General features: G+C 38.0%; 4 protein-coding genes across 9 annotated transcripts in view; 2 read left to right on the forward strand and 2 right to left on the reverse strand.

Annotated features, from left to right (window-relative positions):
• LOC107659240 (rho guanine nucleotide exchange factor 10-like) overlaps positions 1-1,937 on the forward strand; it is a 52,995-nt gene extending 51,058 nt beyond the window's left edge. The window contains exons 29-30 of the mRNA XM_016448109.1: positions 1,032-1,554; positions 1,664-1,937. Coding sequence (XP_016303595.1) covers positions 1,032-1,525 — 494 coding nt within the window. The 3' untranslated portion in view covers positions 1,526-1,554; positions 1,664-1,937. The remainder of the gene's footprint in view (positions 1-1,031; positions 1,555-1,663) is intronic.
• Positions 1,938-3,892: 1,955 nt separating this feature from the next.
• LOC107659241 (kelch repeat and BTB domain-containing protein 11-like) lies at positions 3,893-9,856 on the forward strand. The gene is made up of 3 exons (XM_016448110.1): positions 3,893-4,425; positions 5,013-5,591; positions 6,050-9,856. Exons 2-3 carry the CDS (start codon positions 5,287-5,289, stop codon positions 7,857-7,859), a joined length of 2,115 nt encoding a protein of 704 aa, XP_016303596.1. The 5' UTR covers positions 3,893-4,425; positions 5,013-5,286; the 3' UTR covers positions 7,860-9,856.
• Positions 9,857-10,397: 541 nt separating this feature from the next.
• LOC107659231 (peptidyl-prolyl cis-trans isomerase E-like) lies at positions 10,398-14,356 on the reverse strand. Of its 3 annotated transcripts, XM_016448101.1 has the most exons (11): positions 14,267-14,303; positions 14,125-14,176; positions 13,948-14,046; positions 13,818-13,861; positions 13,609-13,635; positions 13,421-13,502; positions 13,175-13,278; positions 12,411-12,534; positions 12,074-12,259; positions 11,794-11,936; positions 10,398-10,538 (listed from the first exon to the last, which is right to left on the reverse strand). In XM_016448101.1, the coding sequence occupies exons 2-11, from the start codon at positions 14,129-14,131 to the stop codon at positions 10,470-10,472; spliced, it is 885 nt and encodes a 294-aa protein (XP_016303587.1). In that variant the 5' UTR covers positions 14,132-14,176; positions 14,267-14,303; the 3' UTR covers positions 10,398-10,469. The 3 variants fall into 3 exon arrangements, with proteins under 3 accessions (XP_016303587.1, XP_016303586.1, XP_016303585.1); XM_016448100.1 differs by lacking the exon at positions 14,267-14,303 and having other exon boundaries at positions 14,125-14,258; XM_016448099.1 differs by lacking the exon at positions 14,125-14,176 and having other exon boundaries at positions 10,399-10,538; positions 14,267-14,356.
• A 643-nt stretch (positions 14,357-14,999) lies between these two features.
• Positions 15,000-26,791, reverse strand: LOC107659242 (polyadenylate-binding protein 4-like). 4 transcript variants are annotated; one of them, XM_016448114.1, is made up of 14 exons: positions 26,187-26,791; positions 21,497-21,690; positions 20,649-20,764; positions 20,061-20,200; positions 19,887-19,981; positions 19,594-19,731; positions 19,408-19,503; positions 18,626-18,895; positions 17,658-17,853; positions 17,180-17,310; positions 16,494-16,584; positions 15,866-15,996; positions 15,473-15,574; positions 15,000-15,374 (listed from the first exon to the last, which is right to left on the reverse strand). In XM_016448114.1, the coding sequence occupies exons 1-13, from the start codon at positions 26,380-26,382 to the stop codon at positions 15,476-15,478; spliced, it is 1,893 nt and encodes a 630-aa protein (XP_016303600.1). In that variant the 5' UTR covers positions 26,383-26,791; the 3' UTR covers positions 15,000-15,374; positions 15,473-15,475. The 4 variants fall into 4 exon arrangements, with proteins under 4 accessions (XP_016303600.1, XP_016303599.1, XP_016303598.1 ...); XM_016448113.1 differs by having other exon boundaries at positions 17,180-17,313; XM_016448112.1 differs by having other exon boundaries at positions 17,643-17,853.
• Between the last annotated feature and the right edge of the window lie 1,135 nt (positions 26,792-27,926).

The raw sequence follows: 27,926 nt of genomic DNA on the forward strand, positions 1-27,926 counted from the left end.
CTGCTGATTACAGAACCGGCTTTACTTACAAAATGTGCATGACAATCGCATTCGATTAATCGTGCAGCCCTACTTACTGTGGAATTGTGCTAACGGCAGAGGTTTGTTTGCTGCCCAGTGCCCTGTGGGTAATTTTAAGTCTGTAGCACTTTCAAATACTGCAACTCAGCAGAAGTTCAGGAACAAACCACACAAAAGCCACAACAGTCAGTGACTATTATTGTTAAATAAAACTACAAAGTAAAGCTGAATAAAAGCTGATGAAATCAAATATAAATATTAGATGAAAATTTTTAACTTTTTAACATTTAAATTTGTAACTTTTTTTAAATTAAAAAAAAAACTTGAAATTGATGTTAAAAATGAAAAAAATTAGATAATATATCATTTTATTATATATTTATTTTTATATACATTATATATAGGTCCCACTTTATGTTAAGTGGCCTTAACTACTATACACTTACATTTCAATTAATCATTTGGAACAATGCACTTATTGTGTACATACCTGTTTTTTCATTGTACTTATATTTTTAAAAAATACCTGCATGTAATTACACCTGTAATTAAGTTCTATAATTACATTTGTAATTACACGGTTGACCCATTCCTTACAACTTAACCTAACCTTACCCGTATTCCACGTCAATAGCAGCAAAAGTGTTTTGCAATACAATATGAACACAATAAGTACATTGTACTTATTTGTGATGTAAGTACATAGTAGTTAAGGCCACTTAATATATAAAGTGGGACCAATAAGTATATAAAAGTGTATATATAAATAATACTAAAATAACACTTGATGTCTGATTTTGTTTAATATTTACATTTGAGAGAGTTTTTTTAGTAATTATACTAAAATTATATTTTGTTTTGATGAGATATATTTTACTACCCTTATATATTTCATTATTGTGTTCTCTGACATTTGTGTGTGTGTGTGTGTGTGTGTGTTTTATCTCTTTTTATTTTATGCTTGAGCAAACTTTTTAATGTCATTCATCTCCCTCATTGTCTTGCCTCAGGTCGAGGAATGGTCTCTTTTCATGCTCACCATGGCCCAGTCAAGTTTCTCACGATGGCAACAGCAGTGTGTAATGTCTCCCAAGCAACCATGGCAACTCTCACCTCCAACACACCCAGCCAGTGCCAGCCTGGGGCCCCCGAGGTGGAGGGAACCCAACTGGACGAGAACTGCTCTGGGGTGGGGTGCAGCAGTACCAGCTCTCCCTCACATGCTCCAGTTCTCCAGGACTCCCTGTCCTCCTCATATGGGTCTCTGGCTCTGTCTCAGGGCTCTTTACAGCATGGCTCAGAGGACGGGGCGATATACGACCTGCTGAACGAGCCGGCGCACTTCCAGAAGGCCAAGCAGACTGAGAAAGTAAATGTGAGCTCATTGTTGGTGGTGTCTGGAGGACTGGGACACCGCAGAATCAACAGAAAAACAAAACAGTCTAAGCACGAGGAGATGGTGTCCACTATTATGGTGTGGCAAATACCACTGCCCAGCCTGTGAGAGAAAAAGATGGAGGTATTCAGAGAACGGTGAGGATCAGGTTTTAGTTTGGATGCAGCTGCACAAACACCAGTATCCATTGCTCTTTTGTTTCTTTTACTCATCTAATGATGCTTTTACTGTATGTCTTCATTATAGGCCATTGCACGTCAGAGAGAGCAGTTCCTTAGACTGACCTTGCATTCAGTCATGGGCTGACGGGGGAAAAAAGATTAATGAATGAAGGGAAAAAAAGAATGTGTTCCAGGAATGAGCTGAACTACCAAGTACTCGGTCATGCATAGTGTTTTACCACTTTCACCCGAATTAAAAAGTGCATTTGTGAAAATGTCAGTACCACTGCAGTGTGATAATATTCAGGTCTAATTGTGGTAATATAACATTTTTAACTGCTACATAATTACATTTCACAAAAAAAGCAAAAAAAAAAAAAAAAAAAAAAAAACATCCCATGATAAGATGATCTCTTGATCTTTTTTCTATCATTTGTAACATTTTAAACATGCTTTCAGTACCTGCATCTGTTCAGCTCGTCATTTAATTTCAGTTGTTTTTCTTTAAAGAACATTTCATGAAAGGAAATCTCAAAATGTTTGCTTCAAGGAATGGTTGTTCTTGTAAAAGAAGTCCTAAAACATTGGTTGAATCCGGGCCCATCTGAGGTTTATGACCTTTAGATTGGCCTCTGTGATCAGCTACAACCTGTGACTGAATGACTTGTATGGGATTCTCTGGCGGGCCAGAGATTCTGTTTGGGTCCTAAAGTGAAGTTGGTGTCCTATGTTACAAGTTCAAGAAAAATAGCATTCCTCCATAATTCTAATTTAAAGTTAATGCTTATCAATATTTAAAGGTATGGAAAAAGCTTTATAATGACACATTGTGATATGTATTTCTGACTTGTTTATTAACAAATATATACCATTGTTTTAACCAGCGTTCTTTGTATATCTGTGCAAGTGTGATCGATAACCATGTGTGAATTCGTTTGTTTTGTTTTCAACTGGCCCTTTTTATTTTCGGTCCCTTTTTAGTTTCTTTTTCCTTTTGATGGACTATAACTGCCAGCTCATACATAAGGGAATGTCCCAAGAAGAAAATCACATTTGAGGCTGAACAGAGGTTGAATGGATTTCTGTAAAATGCACTTTACCAACAGCAACACTGATTTACGGTAAACTTGACATGGGCATGGAAAATGAAAATGTGTAGGTTTTTTTTTCCCTTTGTTTCCAGTGCGATGTGTTTGAGAGGAATTTGTCTTGAAATATTAATTTTGCAAGGTGTCTAACTAAAAGGGAAATTAAAATGGTAATATTTATGATCCCTTTATTATGATGGTTGATTATTATTGGATGTTTTGATATTCACACTTGGATCTACACACTGAGTGAGAATATTAATATTTATATAAATGCAGATAATATTTGAACCGATTTTTTTACACAAAACAAAGAGAATCAAGCACTATTGCACCCCTAAAAATGCCAAGTAAATAGTTCTTATAATTATTGTAATTTGAGTTTTTAAGATAAAGAATAGCTGATATCTCAGTATTTGTAAGAATCTTTGGTTTTGATCTGATATCTGCCTGTCATAATTTAGAGGACAAAACTTCTGAAGTTTGAGTTACAAATAAAGTCCTCAGTGCTATACTAGCACTAGGGTGCGATCTAGTTGTTCTGCAGGAGGCCTTCCCTGCCTCCCTCACAGGATGCCACACTAATATATGCAATGCTTTCAGTCTTTGTGGGCTCAGGGATCTTTGTGAGTCCCCTCAGACTGAGAACAGCTGATGTGTGTATTTAGAGGGCTAATAGTGACATCTCATCTGACCATGTGCAGTCAGGCTGACTGACAGTTTCAACTGATTTGTTGCTCTCTGAAATGGAGTGGTTACCCTAGTAACTCTCTTGAAGACAGGTGTAGCCCATAATATCAAGATGGAGAGTAATGGGCTTCCTTAATGTGCTCATAAAACTTCACCACATTTAAGAAGGCCAGATGAAGTCATGCTGTTCTTGACAATTTTTCAAGATTTGCTTTTTTCTCCTTTGAGTAAAACCTGAAATTACATTTTTTTTCTGACATTTGTGAGCTTTTTATAGAGTGGACATGTGTGTATATATAGACATGTATTTTTCATTTCATGTTGTATTTTGTCAACAATATCAAATATATTCAGTGTTCTTCACGGATTGAGCCAGTTTGCTGTGCTTTAGAAAATCACTACCTCGTTTTATTGAAGAATAATAAAATGCTTCAGCACAACATTTAGTATTTTTATTCAATAAACGTTCAAATGCTCCCGAGTTCCCGTTGTCCTTTGCGCAACATCCTTCATTTGGCGGCGCGCGGCGCCTCGCGTCGAGTGTGCAGGAACGTCGCGTCGCGCCGCGCGCTTAACCGCGGATTTGATCAGCAGCTCTAATGTGAAGAGGGTGAACACAAACGGGGGTGTGGTTTGGATCAATAACTACCTCAGCCTACAATAAAATAAAAAAATACTGAAAATCACTCTGAGGGCAGAGAGGCGGTGTCGACGAGATCCGGAGCACAGGGTCGCTTTATGGAATATATTTCGTTTTATTCTTTTCATTGAGATAATGACATTTTGTGGACGCCGATTCTCCTGTCGAGGCTTTCAGACGCATACAGTTGGTCGAGGATGAGGAGGAAGAAAAGTTCTCATCGAACTGCCGTTTTATTACAATATGGGATGGACAGTACGTTCCTGTGAATGGTTAAGTGGTCTGAATTTGGGAAAACTCAGCCCTCGTAGACTAATAATGTGTGGATTCCCTGCAACGCGGTGTATTTAGATCTAACGTTACAGTCACTGACTTACATAAGAGTGCTTTGTGTGAGGAATTGCGCAAAGAAATTCCGCCGTTTAACGTGTAAGTAACGTTACCGGGTCTATTGAATAATTTAGAGCATATTCAGTATTATTATTTCAAAGACTAATGTTACTTTATCTGTCTGAAAATGCCTCCTCTTTTCCTCAGCGTTATTAATATATACCTCTCTGTCTGCCGTCCGCTGTACATTTGTTTTTAGATCCATTTAAATTGGTAATTTAACAACTATAATGACCGAACATTAACTAAAGGTGCCGTTTCGCGATCTCTTTAAGATTTAATCCATAATGCTCAGTAGATTCTCAGCAGGTTGGCAAGCAATGCGCGTGCGCATTAGAGTGACTTAAATGGAGCATTTCAGTGTTTAGATCAGTGAGGGGTACAGCAACTCATTATGTGATGTTCATGATCTATATTACTGTCACTGCAGCAGACAGATTATTTGCATTGTTGAAAGCTTTTTGCCCATAGGAGCACCACTTGCTATTAGTTCACGTTAGAAGGTGTTTTAATTATATTTTTAACATTAACTTTCTAATCATTTGGATTAGGCCTACAAGAAATTTGTAATATGTAATATGAGTGTAATTATATGGATGAATAACTTTGTCTTCTTTTCTCGGAAGGTTTGGCCCCAGTGCTGTGAACACTGAGGACAAAGGATCTTCTCTTGATACATGTTTATTTTTGTTGTTTACCTGGATGAAATGTACACTGATGGAACAAACAGCAAACCTGTCCAGCTAGGACACACCAATGTTGTCTCTGAAAGATCATTACCCCAATAATTCCTGAGGCTCACTGGGATTCATTTAGGTCTACTGCTGGGAAAGGAAACATTTCTGAGTTGCTCTGAAAGCACTAAATGAGTGACATAAGGTGTACCACAACTACAGAAAGATGAACAACACTCTGCAAGACAGAAACATGTTCACAGTACAAGCAGACGTTATATTTCACGCGGCAAACCCTGACTCTCCAGAATCGCCTATCCCAGGTGAAGGGAACAATAACAATGTCCCGGCTTTGGGGAAAACGGGCATCCCGAGCATGGAAATACTGCAGGGTCTACCGGGTACATGGGATACGTCAGAATCAGGAGGTTTAACTGACAACAGGAGTTTGGGAAACAATGGCGCTGTAACAGGTGCAGAATACGCACAAAATGCTGTCTCTAGTGACAGTGGATTTCAAGAGCACATACAGCCTCTGGACTCATCTAGAGCACAAAATCTGGACCTTAGTTTGAGAAATATGAGTGAAGCCTCAAGTCAAGGAAACATTAGAGAAGAAACAAATGGAACAAAGGTAGCTTCCAGTTTGGCACCCTCTCTGTGCTTTTCTGAGTTGCTCTGCAAGACAGAAACATGTTCACAGTACAAGCAGATGTTATATTTCACGCGGCAAACCCTGACTCTCCAGAATCGCCTATCCCAGGTGAAGGGAACAATAACAATGTCCCGGCTTTGGGGAAAACGGGCATCCCGAGCATGGAAATACTGCAGGGTCTACCGGGTACATGGGATACGTCAGAATCAGGAGGTTTAACTGACAACAGGAGTTTGGGAAACAATGGCGCTGTAACAGGTGCAGAATACGCACAAAATGCTGTCTCTAGTGACAGTGGATTTCAAGAGCACATACAGCCTCTGGACTCATCTAGAGCACAAAATCTGGACCTTAGTTTGAGAAATATGAGTGAAGCCTCAAGTCAAGGAAACATTAGAGAAGAAACAAATGGAACAAAGGTAGCTTCCAGTTTGGCACCCTCTCTGTGCTTCAGAGCAGAGAACAAGAAGGAAATTGACGAATTATCCAATGTCCTAAAAGATGGTGGGGTGGTTCGGAGTCGGTTTGACCTTAAAAATGTCTCCTCCACATCAAAGGACAGAAATAATTCCTATTCAAGCTCTCAAGAAACAAGGTCACTTGAAAAAACCCTAGGAAGCTTTATAAGTTCCTCTGAAGGAGCAGATCAGACCCGCTACAGAACATTGTTTGGACAGACTAGGCTGGAATCGAGCCAAGGGTTAAAGCCAACTGGATCTGCAGTAAGAGAAGCTCTGTCTGCAAAGGAAGAGCCGAATTTAGTCATAGAGGTGGGCGGACAGAAAATGCAAGCACACAAATCAGTATTAGCTGAGAAAAGTGATTATTTTAAGGCTAGGCTCTCTCGCGACATCCTGAAGGTAAAAGGAATGAGCTACAAGACCTTATCGGTGCTTGTAGATTATGTTTACTCCTGCCAGATGAACGTAAGCAAAGACAATATTATGGATGTCATCACAGGAGCAAAGATCCTGCAGATGCCCTGTGCGGTACAAGCTGCTATCGACACCATATCCACACAGATCACGCCAGAGAACTGCTATGAAATCCTAACAATCGCCAAAAAGCAGCGCTTCAATGAACTGAAAGAAACCGCCTATCGATTCATGAGTGACAACTTTCTTCAGGTTCTGAGAGATCCGGCAGTCTACGGGCGCCTCACGGGCTCAGAGAGAGACCTCATACTGCGCAAACGAATGGAGAACCGCCAGTGTCTGATGGTGGCGGAAATCAATGACGTATTTGAGCGTGTAGTAAGTAGACCGCCCAGCAGAAACAGCAGCCGTCCCCAGAGTCCTATCTCCATCACGTCTTTTGAGGACAATCACATGATCTACTACTACAATAAGAGCAGTAAGGACTGGCACACGCTGACCGTCATGCCAGAAGACATCAACACCAGAGGCTGCGGTATCTGTACCATGTACAACTACGTGTTTGTGGCCGGCGGGATCAGGGGAACTGGGGAGAAAAGCAAAGTCTTGGACAAAGTGTTCTGCTACAATCCCATCACAGACCGCTGGAGCGAAGTCCGATCCATGAACCAAGCACGATCGCAACTCAAACTCGTCTCCATGGATGGGAACCTATACGCCATTGGCGGTGAATGTCTTTTCACGGTGGAGAAGTACGACCCTCGAATGGACCGCTGGACGCCAGTGGCTCCTCTACCCAAAGGAGCATTTGCGGTAGCTCACGAAGCCACTACGTGTAACGGTGAGTTGTACGTCTCAGGAGGGTCTCTGTTCTATAGGTTGCTCAAATATGACCCCAAAAGAGACGAATGGCAAGAGTGTCCATACAACAACAGCAGGAAAAAGTCCACAGACATGGTGGCTCTCAAGAGCTTCATCTACCGATTTGATGTAAACCGTGAACAGGGCATCAGTGTCTTTAAATACAACACCATCGTGAAGATGTGGCATGACTGCGCCTCCCAACAGCAGGGCAGCACATTGCCGTTTCGATGCGCTGTCATCGATAATTGCATCTACTGTGTGAATAAATCTCAGACTCTTCAGTTCATTGTAGAAGAGGATGGAGGTCGATTCAAAGACGAGTCTCTGAAAGCACCTGTGGAGGCCAAAGGGATCTTATTCCCCTTCGTTCTCAGCTTGCCTGAGAGAGGTGGAAGAATCGCATGAGTAGGATATTTCAATTCTTTGATGACCCTTCAGATCGCTCCAGACCTGGTGAAAGAGAATGCCTGGTCAATATTTATAGATTAAACATTATCTCCAGAGAAGTTCAAGAAGCCAGCACGCAGTGCTTAAAAGTGGAATGTGTTTCTTTGCATGGTAAGAAAAACATGTAAAACAAATGTATGTTTGGCGCCTTAAAATCACAGCTCCACTATTCAACTTTAGGAGATGAAGAAAGTCATACATTTATAGCTCATTTGTGCAGTCTCTTCATTTGTTTTGTGCACTTTGTATCGGATAGTAATTTAGGCTCAACTTTGCTGCTGGAATTTGCAAAAAAACTACAAATTAATTTGTATAAAGGCTGGTTTGTACTGCACCGACAGCCCTGACCAACAGCAATTCCATGACCCGACTAACACAATTAAACTTTAGTTTTTAAACACAAACTCTGACCAACTCGAACAGACTGCAAAAGGGGTAAACACATTGATCCCACTAACTCAACAAACGTCTCTGTCGGTGTAGTGTGAATTAGCCTTAAAATGGCAATTAAGTGCACAAATGAACAATTGAAGCACATAATGTAATAATGTGACCCTGTTTCCTAGCAACCGATTCTATGCAAACAGATTTTGAAGTAAAAATTATCAAATATTTTCAACCACATAGAAAAGCCTGCAAAAAAAATAGCTCTCAATTCTAGAACTTTGATACAGCAGGGCTCAGTAAATGTTCTGAAGCAGCTGAAGGAGAAGCCATAACCTTTGCTAATATTAGAGTAACATTAGGGAAACATTAAGAGCACAAAGCACTTGACCTCTGCAACTGCTGCTACTCCGATATTATTGGATCACACAGGTGTAAAGTTCAAACCAGTGCATTTCTATGACAGCACACTCAGCGGCTCATTAGCTCTGAAACCCTTTTGGGAGAGATTTTAGCACTTTCATTGGGGAAAGTCCAGAAGGCAAAAAAAAGTTTCTGTTCCTTGTTTCTGAATCATTGCCAAAGATAAAAGTTGATATTTTGCAGGCAGACATGAGCAATGCATTGTTTGTTTGCAAAATGTATCATTCATCAATGTTTTAGGATTTAAGATCATACTGTTACATCTCTTGTTAATGAAGACTATATAATTACAGTACAATACAATAACATTTATCCATAATAAACACTTCAGATTCTCAGACATCTGTGATCTTCAACAGATAAGAGAGAAAATATCGTCTTGGTGTTGTCGTCTTATGAATTTAAGCTGAACCCATCAAAAAAAAACAAAAAAAAGACAGACAAGGTCACACAACACAAAACATTCATATGGTGTCCATGGCATGTAATGAGGCATTATATGTAATTTATAACTTGGATGTTGCATTCTGTGTAGACACCCTGTGATATTTAGTGTCTAGGAATATTTGACTAAGATATAATTGTTCACGCTTCAGTATCCCCCTAAACATTTCTGAATTGATGGAGGATGTGGATTTTCTAAATGTGTCTTTATTGTAATTCTGTTGAAATAAACTTAATGGAATTTAAATATGAAGGTTGGTATGATTATGAACTTGAATGTGAATGTTTTCTTATCTTTTTAAATTAACCCCATGTGCTGTCATCACTTTTAATGAACCTTGACAAACAACACAATTCCAGTAAACATCATTCAAAAATTAATTGACTGATGAATTAATCATAAATCCCTTCCAAATTTGCAGTGGTTCCCTTTGTATTTAAATGGTAACTACTTTTGTCTGTTTTTTTAAGATGTTTTAAAATAGTCTGATAATTGGAAAACTCTTCATTCAGATGAAAGTGTCTGTCACTGGTTGTATGGGGGTGTGTGATCGGGGCATTGCTTGCTGGGTTGCTGGTGTGTATAAACTGATGAAAGATTTTAAAACAAATGGCTTAATGGCTTCACTTTTTCAGTGGCTCTATGTCAGTTTAACATCTCACAAACTAATGTTTCTGTGTTTACAATAAAAGATATTATGGTTTCCTGGTTCATTATTTTAGCTGTTTTACAGTTTGTTTTACCAGCAGTTTTGCAGCGCTACGATCTGAGGAAGCAGAACATGTCTAATTAATCTTTGTGGAGAGCATTAAGTGACCTGAGGTTAAGTGTCTGACTCAAGGGTACCATGCAGACTGGGGAGGGGAAAAAAGTAACTCCTAATCGGGACTGAACCATCATGCTAACAATAATTGGAATGAAATGTTCTTTGTAGAGAGATCTGATTTCATTCAATGAGCACTGCTCTTTTGGCAGAAATCTGTTCTGTAGGTTGTGACATAGCTTCAGAGGTTTCCCTGCAGCACTGATGCCATCTAGAGGATGGAGTCAGTAACACATTATACACTTAAATGAAACTTCCTAAACTTTTGCCCAATTGCAGCGGTTCACTTAAATCCAACAAATATATGTCTAGAAGACTCGAAGATGAATAATTGTTATAGTATTATTGTTCACTTGAAATGACAACTTGTATACAGGCCACTAATTAACAGAAAAAATGTATAAAAGTTTTATTTGGATATTTACAAAGTACTACAAAAAAAAAAACACTCTCTCTCTCTCTCTCTCACACACACACGCACAGTAAGTTGAATTCACACAAACTCTCCACAGTTGGAAATTATGACTTTCTGTTTGGTTTTGCCATCTTTTGATCCCTGAGCCTGAGGAAACAGTATAGACACAAAGCCATTAGAAAACGGGACAAAAAAGCAACCAGAATAATTTTATTCAGACAAAATGCATCAAAAATAACAGCAAAGATTTTTATAATGCATCAAAAGATTTTCATTTCAAATACTTTTCTTTTTAACTTTCTATTTATCAAAAAATCGTTAAAAATATCCATAACAGTTTTAAACTTTGATAAAAATAAATGTTTCTTGAACAGCAAATACGCATACTGTCAAGATTTCTGAAAGACAATGTGACACTAAAGACTGGAGTAATGGCTGCTTGAAAATTCAGCTTTGTCATCATAGGAATAAAATGTTACATTTAAATATATTAAAATAGACAACAGTTAAATTGTAAATTATTTCACAATATTAATATCAAACTAGATAAAAACGTTTGTCACGACAAACTTTAAATTGGCTTGAGACAGCCGGACCAGAAAGTTTGAAAAAGTTTTGAAAAGTTTAAAAAGTTTAAGAAGTTTTAAAAAGTTTTATGCTTGATTGTTTTCAGTCTTAAATAGTTTGAAGTTTAAAGTAGTTTTAAAAGCTTAAAGTTTGAGACAAACTTTAAATTGGCTTGAGACAGCCGGACCAGAAAGTTTGAAAAAGTTTTGAAAAGTTTAAAAAGTTTAAGAAGTTTTATGCTTGATTGTTTTCAGTCTTAAATAGTTTGAAGTTTAAAGTAGTTTTAAAAGCTTAAAGTTTGATTGTTTTGAAGGCAATACAGTCTGCGAGATGAATAGCGCAGTCCGGAACGCTGTTGTTGAGCCATGTCAGATTAGACATGGTCAGATTAGATAGATAGATAGATAGAAATGGTCAGATAGACAGATAGATAGATTAAATGAGTTTGAATGAGTTTAAATGGCTTAGAAATAGTACATTGTATGGCACATTAATTGATTCAGTGTGTTTAAATTTGAATTTTGACAGTTGGAGTTTGACGGAATGTTCAGATCAGTCAAGACTGTTCAATAAAAGTCTATGGGATTTTTCCCAGTTTTAATCCTCATTTTTAGGAAAACCGTAAGTCAGATCAGTCTGAAAAGATATAGCAACCCGAGTCAGAACAGTCTGAAGGTCTGGGCCGAGTTTGGTGGTTCTAGCTTTAAAGCCCTAGGAGGAGATACTGTTTAAATTTTTGGTCAGAAGAAGTAGTAGTAGTTTAAATACAATATCAGCCTTAGTGAGTTGAATAATAGTGTAAAACAGTCGTAATCTCCCTCAGTCGGCAACTCACCTCCATGGCCCGGAGTACATCCATGCCCTCTATGAGCTCTCCGAACACCACATGTTTGCCATCCAGCCAGTCTGTCTTATCAACAGTGATGAAGAACTGCGAGCCGTTAGTATTGGGACCAGAGTTTGCCATCGACAGCAGACCTATGAGCACACAGCCAAAAAACATACGAGACCAGACTTCATTTAGATTTGACTTCAACAAAAATACTTGCGGATAAACAATGAAACAATCTTCCAAAAAACACACACGCTTCTGTCAAACTGAAGACTCATCTCACCTGGTTGTGTGTGTTTTAGGACAAAGTTCTCATCATCAAACTTGCGTCCATATATGGATTTCCCCCCAGTGCCATTGTGGTTGGTAAAATCTCCACCTTGGCACATAAACTGAGGAATGATTCGATGGAAGCTGCTGCCCTTGAATCCAAAGCCTTTCTCATGCGTGCACAGACAACGGAAATTCTCTACAAGAAAACCAACAAATAAAACAGCTGTGATGTCCTGAGGCATGTTGCAATAGATCTTTTGTTCCATATTGTGACGTACACCCGAGCGAAACAGATTATTGAAAAAGAAAAAAGGATGAGCCCCTAAAGTTGGTTTCGTGATTCTGACCTGCAGTCATGGGCACAACGTCCGCTCGCAGGAGGAAGCGCAGCTGGCCTGCAGGTTTGTTGTCGATCTTGATGTCCATGTAGACCTGTGGGTTAGTTCTGCCTTTTTTCTCTGGAGGTTCTCCCTGCTCAAGAACACAAAATACAAATCAGAAAGTATTAATGTGAAAGCTCAAAATAAAAATCTAAAACAGAACAGCTTATCTATGAACAACTATTGTATTACAACTATACTATTACGATTAGCGCTGCAAAACGATTAATCACGATCAATCGCATTCAAAATAAAAGTTTGTTTACATACTATATGCATGTACTGTGTATATTTATTATGTATATATATATATATATATATATACATACATATATACACACACATACATGTATATATTAAGGAAAAATATGATGGTTTAAATATAAAATATTTATATTCACATATATATAATATAAATTATATACAAGTATAAATATATATTTACACACACACACACATATATATGTGTGTGTGTGTGTGTGTGTGTCTGGCCTGCAGGTTTGTTGCCGATCTTGATGTCCATGTAGACCTGCGGGTTATTTCTGCCTTTTTTCACTGGAGGTTCTCCCTGCTCAGGAACACAAAATACACAAAATGATAAAGCTCAGAAAATAAAATCTAAAAGAGAACATCAGACACTTAGCAGAAATAAACAGCTATACCAAAATGACAATTTATCAGGCATTATCATTTTATACTAAATTATTACTATTATATCACAACTTTCCCACCTCCTGTGTATTTGTACTGGCTGATTCTGCGGCTGACTCCGCCTCCTCGCTCTCCTCAACAGTCTTCCCTGAGAACTTCTTCAGCCAGTCGTCTTCCGACCACACTAGGAGCAGAGCAGCAATGAAAAACACATTTATATTTCATAGACATGCAAGTAATGGGTTAACACAGCATTATCAGTGCGAGTAACAGAAAAACAATCAGGAGATTTATCATGCACCCTATTGAAACCAAAAACCCCTCACCTGGCCGAGAGGAGCCCTCTTTAATTCTCATGGGTTTGGCGATGTTCACCCTGATGGTTCTGCCAAACAGCTCCGACTCATTCTGCAGAACACAAAACCAAACAGACATTAATCTGGACTCTTGCAGTGCACATTCTGACTGTGTTGGTTTTTATGAGACCACAGAAGTCAGTGGTTCAATAACTCACCATGTTATCAATGGCAGCTGCTGCATCCTGGAGAAAAAAGCAGGGAGAAATTTAACAATTTATATTTTATTATAGCTGCAAACATACCAGTCATGCAATGGTGGTTTGTGCAAACTATAGTGAGCTAACATAATGAGGAGCAACGCATTCTCGTTTTAATTTGAGTCGATGATATATGCTATTTAAGGAGGAATTTAATAGATATTCACCTCTGCCAGTTCAAACTCGAGGAATACAAAGCCCCTGTGCTTCTCTGTGGACAGAAAGAGTCAGACACAACATGCGTTATGTGTATAACGTGGGTGTTTGAATTGTAAGTATAAGAGTGTATTTTGTCACCAGTCTCATAATCTAACGGGATCTGAATATCTGTGATGTCACCGAAGGGAATAAACGCAGCGTGCAACACTTTCTTGTCCACCTCCTCCGCAAGACCACCTGAGAAAAACAAGACCGTATATTTGACTTGTTATAATATTTCATATTCAACGCACTAAACGTTCAATTCAAGCTCACATTTCATCTTCTGCTGCTTTCCCGGCTACAGATGATAACCGGAACCGCATCACTAACATGCATGTGATTGTGGGATGAAATTATAGCGCTGTGATAGCGAAGCGATTATTATTTTGATTTATAATTTTGATGTTTTTCTTACCAACATAAAGAACACGTTTACTCGCCGCCATCTTGCTTGTAACCTTTGACTCTTGACTGTCTTCTTCTTCACCTCGAAATGGTGTGTCGCCCTCTAGTGATGCGGAGGACAAATAACATCACAGAAATGTCCATTGTTCAGTTATGGATTCACAGTTGTACTGTTAATTATTTATTTCGATAGATAGCTAGTTAGTTAGCTAGTTACCGCTTGGATAGCCATGTAAAACAAACTGAAAATTCCAATTAACAAAAAAGTTACATTGGTTTAATTTCTAGTCGCTGTTTTAAAGTGAGAAACCACCAAATAGATTTTTTTTATTTTATGTAACAATACGTTAAAATCTATATTTTTCTATGTGTTATTACTTATAGGACTATCTTTACATGTAGCGTGTTCATGATTTATGTGATAATAATAGACCTATTAAATACATACCTGTCAACATTTGGGTACTAAAATGTACTTTTATGGAGCTTTGATACAGACATCATCTTTCAGAGGATGCAAACTGGAATTAAATGGCTTTGGTCATAAGACTAGTCCAAGTTAAAGGTGAAATTGGATGTTATTAACACGTCTGCTATTATTGGGCCCTTGAGCAGAAAATTTAACCTATAAAAGGACTGTTCCTGTACTGCAAGTCACTTTGGATAAAAAGTGTCTGTAAAATGCCCTTTGTCTTTGCTATAAAAAGAAGAAGAAGAAAAAGAAGAAGAAGACAATATATTTCATTTTAAATAGTCATCCCTTTATTTAGAGTGCCACACCACTCGGGTTATTGTCATGGGACAAGTGAGGTCCAGTCAAAGCAGCAAACACACAGCTCACTGAAGAACCAAGTTTTTCAGTTCCTCATAGAAAAAGTCAGTCCTGGCCACAATACAGAGGCTCTTCCCTCACAGAACTGCCTCTTTTTAAAATTAACTTTAGGTGATAAAAATCATTACAGAGTTAAAAATGTAAGCCCTGCAACAAAATTGTATTCTTTATGTTTAAGTATCATTTTGTGTTTTTCTTTTTCTTTTTTTCTTTTTTTGTGTTCTTATTGGTTGCCACCAGACGACAGCAGACAGTGGTGATCTCTCTTCAGCCTTTCAGCTTCACCCTGCAGAAAACAATTTTCATAATAATTTCAAACATTCAGGTAAATAGCCTAACAACAAGCATGGAAATTATAATACTACTGATAATAAGAAAAGTTACTCGTCATGATGTTGTGGCTACAGTCGCAGTGGTGACTCCCACTTTCTGTGTGGCATCTTTCTTGGCCTGATGAGCCTGAAGCACTGCGACAGCCTCCTCCACCTGACAACAGAGATAAATCATCAGTCCTGCAATCCCCAAACCATCTTCACCACAGAGATTCATGCCTCTAATAAGCTGATACAACGCCATTGTCATTTATAAATGACATCTCAGGAACAGTCCCTGCTGGGCAATGCATAAATCCTAATAAATAAGCGCATAATATTAAGTCCCTAGTTCAGTCAGTAAGCTTTGCATTGTTAAAAGCTTGTGATGTTTTCCCATTATTGCATATATCAGCAGAGCTAGTGTCTGTTACTGGAGGCTTTTATCATAGTTAACGGCTGTCACCTTGGAGCGCAGAGACTCATGGGACTCCAGCATGTGCAGCAGCTCAGAGTTGTCGATCTCTAGCAGCATTCCTGTGATCTTCCCGGCTAGACTGGGGTGCATTGCCTGGATGAGAGGAAACAACCGCTCACCTGAGGGAAAACAGAACAGGCACGTGTAAGACAGGCAAGAAACAACTAGAAATAGCTACAGGGAAGAATAAAATAAGAAAGTAATTAAAGGGATATTCCACCACAATTTTCTGAAAACTTCTGTCATCATTTACTCAACTTCAGGTTGTTGCAAGCCTGCAAGACTCTTTCTTTTGTGAAGCATAAAAAAGAAGATAATTTGAAGAATGTTGGTAACCAAACAGTTGCCAGTTCCGGTTGACTTCCATAGTATTTTTTTTCATACTATGGAAGTCAACAGGGACTAGCAACTTTTTGTTTACCAACATTCTTCAAATTATCTTCTTTTTGGTTCAGCAGAAGAAAGAAACTCATACAGGTTTTGAACATCTTGAGGGTGAGCAAAGAACAGAATTTTTGGGTGAACTATCACATAAGACTATAATGCGCAAAAATGTCCTCGGGGTGTAAGAATATGTTTAGTAAGGCTGAATGTGCTTACAGCCTCCTCATCTCACCAAGCATCTGTTTCTGTTCCTGAGGTGGAGCGGCAGCTAGCATGGAGGCAGTGAGAGGCTCCTGACCCTGCACGTGAACAGCTGGCTGAGTCTGCAGAACACAGTAAACCACAAAATGAGAATTGGATTGGGTTTTTCAGATCTATATCTTAATTCTAGCAGTGCACAATATTAACATTCTGTTCTGAAAAGTCAATCATTTTTATGTTTACTGATTAATTACCAATGATAAAATTCTTTACACTTTTTTATGTACAAATTAAAAATAAAATACTGAAAATTATTCGTTTTTAAACATTAACTTTAATATCTAAATGAATGAGTATGCACAATTAACTATTCAATTGTGACTGATCTATATCCAATTTCAGCCAACACTATTAAATAAAAAAACAAATATGGTACCTATGTATTGTGCAACTCTACTCAATTCATTTACCATGATCCCTAACATATCTTTGAACCTTTCCCATATGACTGTTCTTGAAATGGCCATGTTTTATGACAAGAAAGTATTCTATTACTGTTTACAACTAAAAATAGACACGCTATACCTTTGTAATTAAATATGTATCAGTGAATTAAATATACAATCCATAATATCAGAAACGGAACAACTGGACAGCTAGAATAATTAATTCAAAGGTGTAGTTTTTATTTATGCGCAGTATATGTCTGTATATTACCTGTTGCAGAATAATGGGCTGGACGACCTGAGGCTGAGTGTTTCGTATGGCGGTGGCGTACTTGTAAGGGGGCATGGCACGTGGAGTCGTCACCCCCATGCCCGGGCGGGGAACCATTGGTTGGCTAGTGCCTCCTAGTTGTGGAAAGAAGTAAATAACATTAAAGCTATGGTCAGGACAGAATGATCACCAAACTCACTTGTTGTAATCAATAAATGTGTAGTTTGTGGCGTTTTCAATGGAATTCCATAATCATCAAGTCAACTAGAACCAATAGATGCACATTATTATTGCTAAAAACTAAAACCTGAATAATAATCTTTCTGACATCATTTATCAAATATACTAATCTTTGAAATCTAACTTGAAATGATAGTGGAAATGTTCAGGTGTCTGGGTCTGGAAAACAGGTCAAAGTTTGTCACAACAGGGCATTGCGTCATTAGTGGGTGGGTTTTCTCACCCACTCTCTGTGCACCTGTGGGGATCCCGCGTGGGCCATGGGTGGAAGCACTGGGGGCCAGGTGGCGTATGTTGGCACGGGGCCCTGGCTGGCGCAAGGAGCTGGGCATGCCCTGGAAGCCACCCTGACCTCTGCCACCCTGCTGCCAGCGAGGGTTCGGACGCATCTGGGTGAGCTGGTTTGGTGCATAGTACGTCGTTCTGTTCTGGGCCTGTGATGCATTAGAAAGAAACAAAAGACATAATCGGAGAGTTTATTAATAATTTAATGGACCCTTTTACTACTTCACAACCCTTGTGTATTTATTGATTTATTATCTTTATTGATATACTATTGATATACTATGAAAGTCCATTTCATCCACAAAAGAAACTTATGCTTTGGTGAATTATCATTATGACATAAAAGTCATATTTATGGAAAGTCTATGAAAAAAAAAGTTTATGAATGTACGACTAAAAGTAATAATTATGAGATCAAATTATGAGATAAAATTTCTACTTTTGTCATAATTATGACTTAGTATATTATAATTACAACTTTCAATGTCATAATTTCAACGTTTTGTGCCATATAACTTTCTATCTCATAATTATGTCGTAGTCACAATTTTGACTTTATGTCATAATTATGACTTAGTATCTCATAATCTTTACTTTTTATGTCATAATTATACTTTTTATCTCACAATTTTGACTTTTTATCTCATAATTATGACTTAGCTTGTCATAATTGTGACTGGGTATCTCAGTTTTTCTTTTTATGTCATAATTATAATTTACCAAAGATGATTTTTTTTTCTTATGTGGTGGAAATGGCCTTCCATAATATACAGTGAGGTCTTGTAAAAAATAATGAAAATATCTAAATTACATTTTTACATTTTATTTTTCTATTTTATAAACTATAGTATGTTTCCAGGTATAAATGGGATTTAAATGCCAGACTGTCAATGTTGTCTAAGACTTTTGGATCTCACCCACCTGTGGCACAGCTGGCATAAAGTAACCACCGGCAGGCTGGAACTGGTTGATGATAGCGTTGGCAGGCATGGCCCTCATGCCAGCGATACGCTGCATGTATTGGTTGGTCAGATGAGCTTTGCGTTCTTCTTTGCGTTGGGCCAGGGCTACATACAGTGGTTTGGAGCCCACAATACGGCCGTTCATCTCTGTCACGGCCTTTGTGGCCTCCTCAGGTGAGGAGAAACACACAAAGCCAAAACCTTTGGACCTGCCATCCTCCAGCATCACCTACAGTAAGATATACATTGCATAAGATCTCACCTCCTTCTTCCATCAGGTTAAATAAAAAATATAAATCTTGCAAAAGCAGAATACTGTATCACTGGATCAAATATAGCCTATTTGTATCTTCAAATTGATTTCAACTGTACCGTCTACTAAAAACAAACAAATATGACAATATTTGTACAAATATAAATATGTAAAGAATATTTCTTGTCATAAATTACATATTTAAAATAAATCATTAGAATGTGCCACCCAGGATCAAGTTATCACAAACAGCAAAAAATACTTTAAGATTAACAAAATTCTTCCTTGAAGTGACCTACGCATGTACCCTTCTCTAATGGCCTTGTGGTCTTTATCAAAAGGAATTTGGTCGCTCACTTTCATTTGGAAAGGGCCTTCAAATACCATCCCCTTCCCACTGTGCCCTTCAATGGTGCAAACATGTTGTTTGGAATTTGCCCAAAGTGCTCAAACAGAAATAGACTGTAAACAGTCACCCTTTGACCCACCTTGGCACTGGTGATGGAGCCGAAAGGAGAGAACTCTTTGCGAAGTTTCTCATCATCAATGGTGTCATCAAGATTCTTGATATACAAGTTTACACCCTGTCAACACAAATAAACACATAAATTGTTTTTTTTTTTACTAAAAACACAACCACACATACACAAAGACACAACACAGCAGTTCATTGCCTGATATCTGCTGATTCTTTCCTGTTTGAGCTGTTCAAACTTCCTCTTGAGTTCTGCTTGTCTCTCCATCTTTTTCTGTGCTCGGCCAACAAACACCATCTTACCGTTAAGCTCCGTACCATTCATCTCTTCCACAGCCTGAGACAGAAATATCATTACAATAAATCACCTGTCTTTTCATTTGTTTATCTGTCAGTCCATCTATCTATCTAGCCCATGCTTATTTTTAAACATGTTTGAGCATCAGCTTCTTAGCTGATTTGCATTATGAACAAATCATAATACAAATTCACCTTGTTAGCATCCTCATGCTTCTCGTAGCTCACGAACCCAAATCCACGAGATTTCCCTGTGGGGTCAGTCATGACCTTCACGCTCAGTGTTTTACCTGCAGGTAGAAACTAAATCTTCAGATAAAAAGACTACAAGGCTACCACCACCACATCCATTTATACTCTCAAACTCACCATATTTATCAAAGAGCTCCTTCAGTCTCGGATCATCCATGTCCTCGCCGAAGTTCTTGATGTAAACATTGGTGAATTCCTTGGCTTTGGCACCCATCTCTGCTTCTCTCTCCTTCCTGGACTTGAAACGCCCCACAAACCTACAAAAAACATCGGAAACAGAAATGTGACTGATGCAGAAATGCAATACCGACAGCTGCAGACCAACCACAGACACAAAACAGCTGCAGCAGGGACAAAACCGACTTATAAGCACTAAAATGCTAGAAGACTAGTAGAATATATTTTACAAAAAAAGTCAGAAGGGTCCAAATTAATGCTGAACCCCACTAACTTTAATTTTACGGATGAAAAAGAGACATTTTTCAAAATAATTCTTTTGCATTCCACAAAATTAAGAAAGATATATAGGTTTGGAAAAACATGAGGGTGAGTATATAAATCTGATCCTTTGAAACTGATTGGTCAACAGACTTTCTTCCAAAGTTCTTCTCTGTAACATTAGTGACTGACAACTGTACACTGTCTTTGTCAATCAACAAATCAATGGACCTCCTTCCTGTCACATGACCCTGCTTGGACACTCACACCTTGCGGTCATTCAGCAACATGCCATTCATCTTCTCAATGGCGCGATCGGCTGCGTCCTGAGTTTCAAAATGCACAAAGGCGTAACCCTTAGATCCGTTCTCGTCACACACCACCTGTTGAGACGGCATCAAGAATCAAATTACAGAGTGTTTGTCTTATATAGCTGAACTACCACAGCTTCTCTGATGTGTAAAATATGTGTTAATAAACTATAATGCATGAATTATTGCTTGAATATATAAACTATTAAGGAAAAAGAAACACTAAATATAGAAACACATTCCTCCGTGACTATATATCATGAGCAAAAAATAACAAATTGTTATTTCAGACTGAACAACATTATTTTTGCAAATGTGTTTGTTGGTTGCCACTATTGATACAGAAAATCACAATTTGCCTTTAAGAAACAAATAAATGTTGTATATCCAAATAGTTATACAACATGGCAAGAGCCAGATATTCTAAAATTCCAGATCTAAAACAGTGGTTCTCAACCTTTCTAACTTAATCTTTATTAACAGAAACTGGGGAAATTGATAATAATGAACCACAATTCAGTTTGTGATTCCAGACATTTCAAGAACTGTATGTTCAAAGACAATTGAGGAGGGACTGAAGGAGAAAAAAAGAAATATCATTCATGAAATATCATTAAATATCATACTTTTCTATTAATAATATTTTATTAAATTAATAATATTATTCATTCACCTTAGTTTTGACTAGATGTGTAGTTAGTGTTTTGCCTTTGGAGGGCAGCCCAGCATATAAATTAAATAAATAAATAAATAATGAATTAATTTCAGCTTCCAAAGATCTAAAAGTCACTTCCTATTTCTCACCTTACAGGACAGGATGTTCCCGAAAGCAGAGAAGGTGTCGTATAGGGCCTTGTTGTCAATGGACTTGTCCAGATTTTTGATGAAGACGTTTCCAACCCCGGATTTCCTAAGTGACGGATCTCTTTGTGACCACATGATTCTGATCGGCTTTCCTTTGACCACATCGAAGTTCATTGTGTCCAAAGCTCTTTCCGCTGAAACCACAAAAACATGAGACATAAGGCATCTATGCTCTTCTACCTCATAAACTACTAACAATTAGCCTACTAGAGGATGAAAACTTGCCATAACCAACACAAGTCTCTGAATTATTAATTAATTATATATTTCAATCCATAGTGTGTGTGTTTAGTGAGCATGTTCAGATACTCAAACATATTAACCACAACAAACATGCTTGAAACTTGTTAGCTGAGCTTGTGCTAATGCTAGCAGTATAAATCTAATTATTACTAAACCAATCTAATTATTACATCTAAACATTACATGTTAAGGTCTACTGCCCAAATATTTTAAGATATGTTTTAGCACATAGACTCAAACACACACACACACACACACACACACACACACACACACACAAACAGTTAGCATTTAAGCTAAATGTCTTTCATTACTGGTGTGAAAGAGCAGCAGAGCAAAGCAGAACTCCAGGCACATATCATTAGATTTGATCCATACCAGGTCTCGAAAAACATTTTTACAGACCTCAAAATAGCACTGACCCTACCAAATTTAACCTTTGCTGACATTTATATATATTTAATCCAAAATCCATCTCTTTATAGTCTTACAATGCAGTGCTCTCTGTATATTTTTGCTATACACAGGGATTGTGGATTAAATATATATTTATGACTGGTAAAGTCTGAAGACTGAAACAGATGTATATCAGGTTAAAGGTTTGTCAGAAGCTTTATCAAATTACTTTCTAATCAAATTGATGGCATATGAGGGAACACTCACCTGTTGTAATATATTATGATGGGTCTCTCTCTCTTTTAAACCTCATAGCCCTCCCCCCGGCACACACACACACTAAAAATGTCTGGTGAACAAAATGGAGCAGCCTTGTGTCTGCTGCCCTCAGCAGTTTGCAGTGTGATTGTATTGAACATGAAGCTCAGGGCTGGTGGGATCACCAAGAGAGAGAGTGCGAGAGAGAGACCACTGCAAATAACAACTTTCAGCCAACACAGGACAGTATACACTTTTTACCTTCAATATAGCGGTTTCTGGTTTCAAACAAAACTTTTATTTATATTTTAACTTATTTAGGATGCACATGTACTGACAGTATATAGCTGTCAAATTAATAGACAATATCAATAGTAATCTGTCATCACTGAATAAGCAGAAGCATGGCGTGGCTGACCTATGAATTTGCCTGTCAGCTTGTTTCGTCAACACACCTTTCAGAAACGACAGGCACAGTGCAGGCAGCCCTCACTGACTCTATATTTAGCAGTGTTGGGTCCTTTGAGCAATGTGCTGGCAGGCAGCATGTGTTCAAGGCTCTGTGTCCATTGATGGGGCTGAGACACTGGAATGTGTGTGGCTGAAGTTTACCAGTGCTGGCATCTGTTTACAAATGCAGCTGTTACATGCTGAAGACCAAACCATGTGCTTGAGCACATTTGCTGAGCATATGCATGCTGTAAACTACTATTGTACTGTCACATTGTGCAAAAAACATGCATAAAACAATATAAAGCCTTGATACTCTTTCAGATTTACATCCTACAGTGCTAACCAACTGCTTTTGTCTCTTATATGTAAACACGTTGACTATCAGTCACCATTCTGAGTTACTAAATGGAGGTGAGCGAGTTCAACTCTGACCTTTTAACCTTTGTGCTTTGAAAGAGGAGGGCAAAATCGAGCATGAGATGTTACGAAGCATTCAGCACAGGAGACAGATATTTCAGATTCACCTCTCTCTTTTACTGATTTTGTGATCAAATAAATGCAGCCTTGGTGAGCATAAGAGACTTCTTTCAAAAACCTTAAAACTCCACACTTTTGAACAGTAGTATAAATTTGTTCATTATGTATTACACAATTTGTACTGGTTGAACAAACAACTGTTTACCCTACTGACTAAAATTAACAATGAATTCAGCAAGGAATGGAAAAAAAAAACGTATTTAGTATGAGGCTTAAATGTTGTAAAACTGTCCAGATTACTTGAAATGTAGGAAAGGTAGGACAAAAACAAATTCCACAATTAACACTTATTTTGATTTCATCCGAATCATTAGACTGATAGAAATCAAGCTGAAGGTGCTTCACAATGGTATTATCCCCTCATGACACTTTAAATAGCACAAATAGGTCATGCCAGGTTGCAAAATGTGGGCTAACACACTCACATATATATACACGCACACAAGCACCATTCCCCTGGATACCTAGCGTTCTTCAGAGAGCTAAAACATGGACGTATCCTAATGATCAGGTCTGCTTCTGCTTCTGTAGAATGTCTCATATCAAGGTTTATAGCAGATGTAGGCCACTTTGACTATATGTGGGTCAAGCAGCACATTCAATTCTAGTCTAGTTCTTTATTCTGATTATAGGCTATAATTCAAACTGCTTGGCTCTATTGAGTCCTCAGCTTTTTTAATTTAAATTTTTTTCATTTTTCCATTTTTTCCCCCAGACAGACTGTGAACAGAATGTGTGAATGTTTTTCTCTAACTCAGTTTCACGAATGGACAAGACTAGGCAAGCTCAACAGAACAAAATATCAGTCCTCCTGCAGGGTGCATGGCATAAATGATTCATACATACATGCCATGCCGCATACTCAACCTTTGTATCACTGAGTGATGATATTATTTCAGGACAAGGGAAATTATACCGCGTGTAGTTGTATAGCAAGCTGATATAATATTTGTAATATTGTAAACAAATTTTCTTTATTTGAGTGCTGTTTTTTGTAAGTGCCTTAAGTTACAAATCCCTGAGTGAGCAGACCAAGTTTGATTATGGGAACAAAAAAGTCCTTATATGTTAAGATGCTGAAATTAACCATTTTATGTTAATAGTAGGCTACTGATTAATAAAAATTGAATAAATAACGCATTTTATCCAAAGCGCCTTACATTGCATTCAAGGTATCGAACCTCTGAATCAAACCTATCACCTTGCCATTACTTGCACCATACTCTGCTGTTTGAGCTACAATAATATAGACATTCACAACTATTGGGATAGTTACTAGTAAGTAAGAAATAATTGATAGTAACTATGTAACTTTTTAAATAATTCTAAAGAGTAAAATGCTAGTAATACTAGTAACATAAAATACTAGTAGGCTACTATTAGTACTAAGAAAAAAATAACAGTAACTGAGATATAGTTGCTAGTACTGTATTTTTAAATAGCACTAAAAAGTAAAATACTAACTACACAAAAATGGAATAAATAATTCTTCTAATTACTGGTATAGTTACTAGTAACTAAAAAAGTACTAGTATTTTTTGGATCCCCATAGATTCCAAAGACAATTTTTCACTAATAACAATGGAATAAGTGAATAAGTGAATTTAAAGATATTAACGAAACCCCATATAAAAGGCATAATTCTTGTGCGTACCTAACTAGTCTTCTACCACGCTACAATCCATCACACTCCCTAAGGTCGCAAAACTCTGGACTTTTGGTAGTACCTAGGATAGAAGCATTCAAATAATGCATCTCATAATCTTGTACTGCAGTTATATCTGATCAAATGCACATTATTATTCTTTAGTTTGGGTTAAACAAATCAATTTTGCTTGGTTGGAACAGCAGCTACACTAATTATGTCTCTATTTGTTTCTCTGTTTTTGCCGCAGGATTGACATCCCGTGGTAACTAGGATTTACACAAGCTTCAGTCTGGATCCAGAACACCTGAGAAGAGATGATGCCAACCCCTCAGAGGACCTCAGATGATGCCAACCCTGAAACAACATACAGAACTACCAAATTTTGCTATAAGTTTGATTGCATCATATAATAATTGCTGTTAATAGTGTTCATCGTCTGTTTGATTACGTCTTTAATTTATTTTTCCGTACATTTCTGCCATATGTACATTAACTGACAGTCACCACTGATAAGCTACCACTAAATATTGTAGAAACTTAATTTGCTGTAAAGTTGCTTTGCAACGATTTGTATCGTGAAAAGCGCTATACAAATAAACTTGAATTGAATTGAATAAGGTGTTGTCACTATTTAAATAGTAATTATGAATAAAACAATGATTAAAAAAACGTTAAAAACATAACTAAAACAAAATATAGTGTTAATTAAGAGTATTGAAAAAATAAATAGCCATTAACTGAAATATTAGTTCGCTTTGTATGTTAAAGCAGCTTGCCATATTGGCTGGACATAATGCGGTGTGACGGTCACAGTCAGTAAACCCTGACCTTCTCACAATAGGCCATATTAGGAGAATAAAGCGGTTTGTTGAAGATGTTAAAGATGGTTGTAGTAGAGAGGGGTGAAGAACAGCTTGATGTGATTAACTCAGAAATACATGTGACAGTACACAGGAGAGAGAGCGCGCCGAGGGTACGCACTACACATCACCTCAAAGCATGACACATTATTCCCGTTACTCTGTCAGCTATATGCATCACGTTTAAAGTCAGACGCAGGACGACAGGGCGCTGTCTGTCATGTCTTCGTCTTACCGTCCGCAGGTTGCTGGAAGTTGACGTAGGCATATCCCAGCGAGCGCCGCGTGATCATATCCCGACACACGCGGATGGACAGCACCGGACCGGCCGGACTGAATTTCTCATACAGCATAGCCTCCGTGATATCAGGGTGCAGGTCGCCCACATAGAGAGAAGCCATCGGATAACTCCCCGCCGTCGCAGCGTTCATGTCTCGGGGTCGTTCAAGCCTTTGAGCTCGTGTGTTTGTCTAGTGCTGAAATGACAGTGCGTAAAGAGTGTCCTAGAACCAGAGGGACAAATGAGTCTCTTAATCCTCTATTAAACTTTTACGCTACTCTCCAAATAAACGATGTCGGCAGCAATGACAGCTACAGCATGTGGAGTCCGCTCGCGAAGAACTGGCTTCAGAAACGTCTGGGTAGATCGAGACCTTGTCTTTTAAAAAACAAAAAGTTTGCCCTTTTAAAAAACGTTGTTTGGTTTAAAGTAGTTATTTTTTGAGGTTTTCGTTATTTTGTATTTTTTATATGTTGTTTTTTTTTTCTTTTTTAAAGGTACTGAAGAACAGTGAGTTATACACTCACGGTGTGGTGGCCGGGGAAAGAGGGTGCGTGGGAAATGCACGGGCACTTTATAGCTCGAGCGGAGGAAATAGCAGCCAGGGTCACACTCGGGATAACAGAAAAAAAAAACACCCGCTCCGAGCATGTAGTGTACAGGACAGCACATTTGGAAAGGAACATCCAACAGCGACATCTGGGCGCGGCAGTCTACAGTACAAGGTTTCTACTACAGTATCTACATGGGTCATTCCCAAAATACATTGACGAGCACGCATTGAGCTATTAAGATTTAAAGATATTAACGAAACCCCATATAAAAGGCATAATTCTCTGACTTTATACTGTAATGTAATATAAAATGGTTTGCCTTTATATTTGCACATTAGAAGAAAAAAAAATTCAGATACCTGGAAAAACCTATTTGAAATGTATAGTAACAATTTGCAGGTTGATATAGATTTAAAAAAGAACAGGTTTCCTTTTATTCCGTGTTACTGGCATTGTCAGTTTGATAATTGAAAGCGAAAGTACTTTCAATGTTAAAGTTTAGAGGATGAAGAGACTTTTGACTTCTAATTAGAAGTAAAAAAATTAGAGAGAGAGAAATACTGATAAAGTATAAGTATTGTCTTTCCAGTCAGTGGAGAAGATAAGATGTAATAAGTTTATAATATCAAAATTAATAACCATGAACCTAAAATAAAAACCATTATGGTTTATTCTTTAGTGAATTCGCTGCAAGCCCCCAGATATCAACTAAAAAACGGCGGGCCCCCCAACCACCAAAGCCTGTGGGCCCAGCTCGTCCTCCTCCTCCTGTGAGAGCTCTCCGGCCGCTGCCACAACGCCAGGGCCCAAACCCTCCATCTGCTGTAGGTGAACCAAAAACAACTGATAGCAGCTCTCAGGGATATGTGTCGGGTCCCCGCTATGATAGCAGCAACATTCACAGTTGTTTACAGAACAAGCGGGAACCCAGTGTGCCTGTAGCTTTCTCTATTTCTGTTTTATCACGTGATAGAAAGTCTAAGGCCTTCTCAAGCCGTACGGCTGACTCATCTAATCTGCGGCCTATTATGCATCAAACTAAAATCGCTGTAAAGACACAAAGCAATGGCATCAAGTTAGCATTTTTAAACATTCACTCACTAAAAAATAAATAATTTCTAATCAATGACTTAATAACCAC

This window comes from Sinocyclocheilus anshuiensis, unplaced genomic scaffold, assembly GCF_001515605.1.
Source record: "Sinocyclocheilus anshuiensis isolate Anshui unplaced genomic scaffold, SAMN03320099.WGS_v1.1 scaffold539, whole genome shotgun sequence".
In the NCBI taxonomy this organism is placed as follows: Eukaryota; Metazoa; Chordata; class Actinopteri; order Cypriniformes; family Cyprinidae; genus Sinocyclocheilus; species Sinocyclocheilus anshuiensis.

Excerpts from the sequence above, each read along its gene's own strand:
- LOC107659231 (XM_016448099.1), bottom strand. The coding sequence starts at position 14,297 with ATGGCGGCGAGTAAACGTGTTCTTTATGTTG. Across the intron at positions 14,047-14,266 it reads TAAACGTGTTCTTTATGTTG|GTGGTCTTGCGGAGGAGGTG; the intron begins GTAAGAAAAACA and ends TGTTTTTCTCAG. Across the intron at positions 12,260-12,410 it reads CGTTGTGCCCATGACTGCAG|AGAATTTCCGTTGTCTGTGC; the intron begins GTCAGAATCACG and ends GTTTTCTTGTAG.
- LOC107659241 (XM_016448110.1), top strand. The coding sequence starts at position 5,287 with ATGAACAACACTCTGCAAGACAGAAACATGTTCACAGTACAAGCAGAC. Across the intron at positions 5,592-6,049 it reads GGATTTCAAGAGCACATACA|AGCACAAAATCTGGACCTTA; the intron begins GCCTCTGGACTC and ends GGACTCATCTAG.
- LOC107659242 (XM_016448111.1), bottom strand. The coding sequence starts at position 26,382 with ATGAACGCTGCGACGGCGGGGAGTTATCCGATGGCTTCTCTCTATGTG. Across the intron at positions 19,504-19,593 it reads AAAGAATCAGCAGATATCAG|GGTGTAAACTTGTATATCAA; the intron begins GCAATGAACTGC and ends TTGTGTTGACAG. Across the intron at positions 15,575-15,865 it reads ATGAGTCTCTGCGCTCCAAG|GTGGAGGAGGCTGTCGCAGT; the intron begins GTGACAGCCGTT and ends CTCTGTTGTCAG.